General features: G+C 45.1%; 1 protein-coding gene and 1 long non-coding RNA gene across 2 annotated transcripts; both read left to right on the forward strand.

Annotated features, from left to right (window-relative positions):
* The first annotated feature begins 6 nt into the window (after positions 1-6).
* On the forward strand, positions 7-899 carry LOC146221377 (uncharacterized). The gene is made up of 3 exons (XR_014750748.1): positions 7-58; positions 204-288; positions 773-899. It is a non-coding gene; the product is annotated as an uncharacterized LOC146221377 (long non-coding RNA).
* A 1,307-nt stretch (positions 900-2,206) lies between these two features.
* Positions 2,207-8,035, forward strand: ntmt2 (N-terminal Xaa-Pro-Lys N-methyltransferase). Its single transcript, XM_084692583.1, has 4 exons — positions 2,207-2,585; positions 4,365-4,537; positions 6,697-6,949; positions 7,422-8,035. Exons 1-4 carry the CDS (start codon positions 2,414-2,416, stop codon positions 7,676-7,678), a joined length of 855 nt encoding a protein of 284 aa, XP_084548709.1. The 5' UTR covers positions 2,207-2,413; the 3' UTR covers positions 7,679-8,035.
* Positions 8,036-8,337: the final 302 nt, after the last annotated feature.

Here is an 8,337-nt window from a genome sequence, read left to right on the forward strand (position 1 = left end):
TCTGCGGGAAATTAAATGTCAACATTCGAACAAGAAAGCAACTTATCGCCATCTATAGGTGAGGAATGTACTGCGTGCAATGGGAACAGCCAGAATTCATGCACCTTTGGTTGGATTTCGCAGTTTATGACAATATATCAAACACTTATTAGGTCTACAGCATTGCGTTGGAGAACAGTTTTTATCTTCTCTTTTTAACACAGCTGTCAAATCAAAATGTCACAACATCTGTCTTCAATATTAAAGGCAAACATCTTCAACGGAGCCCCTTTCCTATGAGAACAGCAGGTGATCAATTTAAAACCATCATACGCTAGCTATTACTGTCTGTTTAAATTTAAGGGCTAAGTGAATGCACATTTACAAGCCACGTGAATGAACATTCCCATATTTAGTCAACGTGTAACACCACGACTCAGTGCAAATTGTATGATATCAGCCTTAAACAAACGTGTACTTCATCAACTACAGTCTGGTGCGTCTAAAGATCAAAACAATAATTTAACTTCACAGGCCAGTATGTTCATTTAATGTTTAATTAAAAGGAACAGAGGGAAAAAACGGGTGTTTTTACATTTCTCCGAAGATTGACCATTCAGCCTAAAGGAACGGATCGAGAGGTCAAAACGGTTATTGTTGAAAGTTCCAAGGGATGTTATTACTTTTTAGCAGTGTTGTTTCAAGTCACCGCATGTGGTTACTTATAGCAGTTTGGTAGCCTTGTTCAGTGGACCGTTAACAAATTGTGTGTTTTTCATGTTTTCTCTGGCAGACTTGATGGATGTCCAGACTGAAAGGACTTGTCATAAGGACACTGGGAGCGCGTGACATAGACCATTGACTCGGGTCAGGATGTAAATATGTTAACCTAGGTTACAATAGGCTACATGATATGACAGCATTTTGTTCCATATACATTTCTGAAGCTTAATTTTTTCTAATTGAATTTTTGGGATCTGAATTTTAATATTCGAATATGAGCAACCTGAATTTCCGAACCTTGAATGTTTGGATCAGATTTTTTTTTTTTTACATTGAAATATATTCACATTTAAATTTTAAAGACGTGAATTCAAAACCAACAAAAATTCGGTGGTTTTTGAATTTCAATACTAAGTACTCTATTAAGTATTCAATGCCTTTTAAAATTCTAAACAAGATGTCACTGATTTGCTTCCATTTGATTCTGTCCCTTGACTTGAGAGAGAATCTGTTGTTAGTAAGTGGCTCAGCATTCCGAGATGACAGGTGATGTCATCACTCTTCGCCAGTCTCTAAATTGGGTGTGATGAGAGGACAAGCAGGGAAATATCTTCCCTCTGAAGCAGGAGATTGATACTGTGCCCCAAGGTTTTTTGGGCTGGGATATAGGTTCACTTAAAATGTATATAGTATGGTAGTTGGATGATCAATTATTTTGACTCTGGCAATGGATGATTGTGATGATTGAGCTCTTCCCTGTGGTTTGGAGACCTGGGTAGAATTATACGAGGATTGTCAGGGACAGTTGGATCTTGACTCGTTTGGGAACATTGTGTTTCCTGAGTGCAGAGCAGTGACATCATGTTTTGGTCTTGTCTCTTGGGGCCAAATCATAACCAAAGGTGGTCTGTAATGTCGCACAACCCAAATAGGTAGTGAGTTAGAGTGGCACATAGTTCACCTAGAAACGCTGACGTGACAAAAAGTGAGAAGCATGGCCTGGTTTCATTCAGCGCCTGTTGACGGGCAGAAATCAAACGTCTCAGATCGTTTCTTGTGAACGGGTGTGTCTTAGCGTGTGCGCTGGACAGCTGAGTCGAAATGTCTGCATTCAGCGCTTAAAATAGAGACCAAATATTCACATGTTTCAGCCCTGCATGCTTGCTCAGCGATACACGTAAATGGTATAGCGCCCAGTGTGTAACTTAGAAGCGAAAGCGTTGGCTGCAAGACATTGTAGGACTGCAAGTAGATACCATGTATACAACCACAAGAAGATGTGGCTAAAATTAGCTGCTACATTTAGGCTGTGAAGGGTTAAAGAGCACGCACGGTCTCTCCTGTGTGCTGGTATTTGTAGCTCAGTTGCCACTCTGCATGCCGATTCATCTTGAGGGACAAGACTCCTTCTGAAACAGATAGCCCCCTCCCTCCCTCCGTCCCCAACCCGCTCCTCGCTTCTCCCCCCTCCCAAACCAAAGGCCTTAGCAGGTGATCCTCTAAGTCGAGGGGCTAGCAGACAGCAACGCCCCTCTCCCGCGAAAGCGATCTCCGCTGATCCCTTCCAGCGAAGCTGCCAGAGGCTTCTCTACCCAACGTATAGACACAGCAGGAGCAGTGTCCTGGACGCCACTGTCACACACAGATTCCCCCTGCCTGGGTCCCCCACTGTCCTCCACTTGCAGATCTGCTCTCAGAGCCCGGGTTAGACATGAGCTCTAAGCCCAAGATGGAGTTCAAGGGCGCCCACCAGGCGTTCACGAGCCGCTGGAGGAAGACTGACGATACCATGTGCATGCACAGCATGTCCTTCCATCTGCTCCACTCCATGAGGAACGAGTTCTTCGCCAGCTACCTGTACCTGCTGGAGCAGACCCCCCTGGGTAAGGATGGCTGGGGAAGAGAGGGTTCCAGAAATCCTCCCCTCTTCTGGGGGGGATGATCCGAGCGACACAGTGGGTATGGATGGGTGTGAGGGGGGTGTGTGCTTAGCAACATTTCACATGCAAAGTCTCAAAGCTGTGTATTCCGACATGCGTATTCCAAATATTTCGCAATACTGGTTATCGCACAAGCGGGATAAAGAATAAAAGGGATAAAGAGTTTGCCATGTCACAAACGTAAGAATTTATGTTATTACCATGCTGCTTCTGCTGTAATTCCAACAGTATTGTACCGACTGAAAGCCAGTGACCAGTAGAATACTATAATACAGTAACTCCTATAAATGTTGTGGTAATGGTGAGTGTGAAAGCTCTAACCCTCTCATGTCGTTGAGTAGAAGATTCATTACAGTCAGATTATTTACAACTTGCAGCCATGATTTTTTATGAGATGCATAAAATGTATCATTCATGTCTTCATAAGTGTTAACCAGACAACCCCTTAATATGTCCTGCTGAATATTTTACGGGAATTTTTATAAGTGGCTTTACTTGACTTCAGATGCTAGGATTTTCGACAGTCACGCAAATACATGATCTGTTTGTGTGGCCATGTTCTTTGGTGAGATAACACAAGTATTCATGTCAAAGATAAAAAGGTACACAGGCTGGTAATACTATCCACCCCACTATTTGGGTGACCCAATTAAGAGCGACGAAGAGCAAGTAATCTGTTGACAGGCATTTTATTTGGCAGAGAGACACAAGTATCCCACCCTCTCTCACTTTTTCCTCATCTCGCTTCGTTAATCCATCCCTATGTTTCTATACTTATCCTCCTTCTGAAAGCCTTCTTCAGGTGTCACATGACTACATTTGTTGAACACCAGCCCAGGATCAGAATAACGTCCTTCCCCTGTGACAAACCCGACGCCTTGAACGTCCGAAAAACGTTTCTCGGCCAGCGTATCATTTGACCCCGCACGTACGATTGGGCTGCCCACAGTCCCAAGGCTTTTAACCCTAGATTGTCCGTCTGTCAAATCCCTCTGGTGGGCGCTCGGTCCTGTGTGATGTGTTGAGCGTTGTGGACAGGGTCCAACAGACTCTGGAACGCTTCAAAATGAAGGAGTAATGTTGCGTCATGCTGTCGTAAATTATGCTACTGCACATCTCATCTCCCCCTTCCCTTCCCTCCCCTCCTCGACCTCCACGCACTGTGTGTCACTCCTGCATGGAGAAACGTGTCGATTCTTTTAGACTTATTTAAAGCTTACAACCGAGACAACTAAAGAGGCTCATATAAATGAACTTGAATATAAAAATCTCCCAAATAAGAAAAAATCTCCCAAATAAGAAAAAATCTCCCAAATAAGAAAAAATCTCCCAAATAAGAAAAAATCTCACCTTGACAGAAAGGCAAAATCTTCAGATTTTGCTGATATCGAACTCTCATGTATCCATATACCTGATGACACTCCACACCCTCACATATGAAGGGCACCTATGTTGTTACAGTATATACACAGCTCCTTAGCTAAGTGGAAAACTGGTAAATATAACTTAAGGATATTGACACATACCCCTTCTCTCGCTGAGCTTACAATGCACAAGTGTTCTCTTATTTATAGGCATTGTTTAATCTAATTACCTTAATGCATCGTACTCCGGAGGGTCGACTCTGGTGGTCATTTCACTGTCACAGGTTATAATCTACCATCCTGCCCACCTGTCTCTCTGTGTGACCTTTGACCTGTCGTACCTTCCACGTCTCCTCAGTCAAGCTCTACGCCGTCACCTGTGAGTACATCAAAGGTGAGAAGCAGTTCTATTACCGGGCGCAGAAGTTCTACGAGGATGTCCCCGCTACGGAGGAGGGCATGATGGGGGATTTCGTGGAGATATCCCACGTGGATCTTGAAGGTTCCAGGCGATTTCTCAGCAGGTTTATGGTAGGTGTCGCCGTTCACTATGTCAACCATCATCTTGGCGCTTGACATTTACATTAGTCATTTAGCAGACGCTCTTATCCAGAGCGACTTACAGTAAGTACAGGGACATTCCCCCCAAGGCAAGTAGGGTGAAGTGCCTTGCCCAGGAACACAACGTCATTTGGCACGGCGGGGAATCGATACAGCAACCTTCTGATTACCAGCCTCCCTCACCGTTCAGCCATCTGACTCCCATAGCCATCTGACTCCCATAGCCATCTGACTCCCATAGCCATCTGACTCCCATAGCCATCTGACTCCCATAGCCATCTGACTCCCATAGCCATCTGACTCCCATAGCCATCTGAAATGCATGTCAACAGACACGAGTCATCATCTGAATGTCTGTTTTCCCATGGATACTGCACTCATCGATGTCCGAGAGATCAAGAGTGAGGATTGGTGCCAGAGTCTATGTCTGGCCTCATCTTGAATGGAGAGTCTTGATGGTATGAAAATACTTCCCCAGTGTCTTCTTGAACACAAAGAGTAATACCCCAGGCTCTAGAACTTCCCCTGATGGTCTACTGGACTGGCTGCCGGCTCAGTGTAAACAAACCGACTGCAGGACCAGTTGACGTCTAGCTGTGAATCCGTCCTGTACCCCGAGCAAATATTACACTTGCATAATGCACAATACACGCTTACACAAAACCAGAAAGAGTCAGCATGTCCTATGCACAGCCCACTCTGGTGTCTGAACACAAATTGGCATATAAGAACGTGTTGTGAGTGTTTTACTGCAGTTATTTCAGTTGAGGATAGAGGATGTGTGTGTGTGTGTGTGTTCACGGGTACTGTGCTGCACGCATGTGTTGATTCTAGAGAATGTGTGTGTCGTTACGGCCGCGTTATTTTTAGGGCCCATTCTGAAGGCGCTTTAATTCTGAGCCGCGAGGTTTTTGGCAGTTTAAAATAACGGCAGTATGGAATGCATAAGATGGACACAGGCTTAAATCATAATGCTTATGTAAACACTGTGTACAAATGGAACACTGTACAGGGTAGCATGCTTTGACTGCTACTGTCCCGTCCAGTGCACTGCAACCTAGCATGATGTGGCTTTGAAACTTGCCTAGCTGTGAAAGGCTCTGTTCATGTAATCTAACCCCATCCATCTCTCCATCCATCACTACTCTGGCCCCATGCTGGCTTTGGAACATGTGAAGGCAGATCCAATGGACACTCATCGCTGTGTCCCCCTACAATGATCCGATCAGCGTTGCCAGATCCTGACTCAAATCCCCCTCAGCTCCGACAAAATGCCAAAGACTATCTTCGTTACATGTATTGCATTACACACCGTCTAAACTGACGATCATTTGAAACGTTATATAAAGCGTTGCACAACCAAGGTTTTTTTTTTTTGTTGTCTGTCCATGTTCTGCTGTTTTTCAAGGCGCTTGTTTATTGCACAAGGACATTCCAAAGCCGTAAAACAATTTCTGCTCTGAATGTAAGTGTTCATATATTCCTCTAAAACTGCTAGCGCTAGTGAAAAGTGTCTAGGCCTTAAAGTTGACAACTACATTAAAATCAAGCACAGCGGGGAGATTTCAAGTGCGCACAGGTCAAACTGAGGTACATGATAGTGCAGCAATACGGCAGTAATTCACCGAACCAGGAAGAGTCTACTAACAAGCATAGAAATCCATCGGGCCCCATTTTTCATCCAATCACAGATCGGTTGGGCCCCCTGAACTCCTCTCTTTCGCAGAGGGGAGAGAAGTGAGGTCAGCACGCACAATATAAAAAGACGAAAAAGTACTCAGATTCCAGTCAGGCCTCCGTCGCTCTCTGGGGGTCAGAGTTCACGGATTCCTGACCCTGAGGAAGGCTGCTCTTTTTTGCTAGGGGATACATAAAAACATGTTGTGATTACGGTAACAACCAGCAGGTAACACAACATACACAAACTTGTTTTTGTTTTGCGTGTTGTGTTTGAGATTCTTAGGACAAGACAGCGCAAAGCAACCTGGTTATGTTTCGCCAGGTTGCTTTGCGTTTGTCTTGTCCTAAGAATTTCCAGTCTGACCCTGTGTTGTTCTGTGTATCTGACAATAAAAGACTTAAACTTGAACTTTGAGATTTGACGTGCGTGTGTGTGTGTGTGCGCCCAGGGGCCTGACCAGGCTGGTACAAAGTGTGCCCTAGACTGTGGCTGTGGGATCGGACGGGTGTCCAAGGGAGTCCTCCTCCCGCTGTTCGAGACCATCGAGATGGCGGACATGACCGAGGAGTTCCTCCTGCACGCCCACGAAGAGTACCTGGGCGACGACGCGGACCGCGTGGAGACCTACTACTGCTACAACCTGCAGGAGCTCTGCCCGCCCCTCAAGAAATACGACGTCATCTGGATGCAGTGGGTCGCATGTGAGTCTCCGGAACATTTCTCTTGGTGTGTCTGTTTCTCTCGTCTACCAGGGGGGAGGGTGGGAGCCACCCACTTGAGGGGGGGTCAGGTGGCTGAGCGGTTAGGCAATCGGGCTATTAATCAGAAGATTGCCGGTTCGATTCCTGGCCGTGAAAAATTCTGTTGTGTCCTTTGGCAAAGGAACTTTACCCTACTTGCCTTGGGCAGAGTTGTCTCTGTACTTATTGTAAGTCGCTCTGGATAACAGCTAAATGACTACATTTAAATCTCCCAGGTTCCTCCCGTCGCTTTCTGGGTTTGTTGACCGAACTCTGTCACTCTCAGTAGACGTCTGACCTCATAGGGTACGAAAACTGTAAACGTGAGGAAGGAAAAGCAGAGCGCGACGTAGCGTTTGAGTCAAACCCCTCACATTGGTCCCTCTCTGGTTCTGATTGGTTGAGATCAGAGTCTTCTCTTCCTGCTCTCCAGGTCACCTGACCGACAAGGACCTGATGAAGTTCCTGATGCGGTGCAAGAAGAGCCTCCGTCCAAACGGCGTCATCATCATGAAGGAAAACATGGCTCGCAAGGGATCCAAACTGGACCCCATCGACAGCAGCCTCATTCGACACCTGGACATCATGAAGAACATTATCTTCAGAGCGGGGTTGGAGGTCCTGGCGGTGGAGAAGCAGGAAGGCTTTCCGGACGCCATCGTCCCCGTGTGGATGGTTGCCATGAAGTGATCCAGAAACGACGCAGACCTGTTAGCATAGTTAGCATGTGACCACACACACTTTTCAAACACACACTCGGACACTGATACAGGACGTGTTCTATACATGTACCAACTCCTTCCGCTTCAAGATGTGTAAATATTGAGACTGAACTTTTGTAAGTAAGTATTTGTTTTATACCTTCGCCTGTAATATTGCATATTTAGACCTAGATTTTTTACTGATGTGCTTTGTCGTGTAGGTTTGTGTGTACAATAGAGATGCTCCATTGTTTTAGGCAAGTGTAGGAATTTTTAGACAAAAATGTTGCATTTATGGATGTTTGGTGCAACATGGTTTGCTGTCATTAAAAGGAGCACCAACGTGGCCTTGAGAGGAGAAATGTATTTTGTAAGATAATTCTGTAGTCAGCCACCATATGGATTTAGTTCTGCAATTCAGTCTTTCGGCAATTATGTTTTTCATTCTGTGCTGCAAACAAACGTTAATAGGATTATAGATGGGTAATCATAGCTGGACATTTAAATCATGTCTGTTACGTAAACATTGGCTAGTTTCCCTCCACATTATATCCACCTCTAGCCAATAACTAAGCTGCTATCTTACCCAAGGCAGACAGAGATAATTGAGATCCTCTCAAATGGTTACGATAATTCTCCTAAGTATTA

Source organism: Hypomesus nipponensis, chromosome 26 (genome assembly GCF_054491055.1).
Source record: "Hypomesus nipponensis isolate SF chromosome 26, ASM5449105v1, whole genome shotgun sequence".
NCBI classification, from domain to species: domain Eukaryota; kingdom Metazoa; phylum Chordata; class Actinopteri; order Osmeriformes; family Osmeridae; genus Hypomesus; species Hypomesus nipponensis.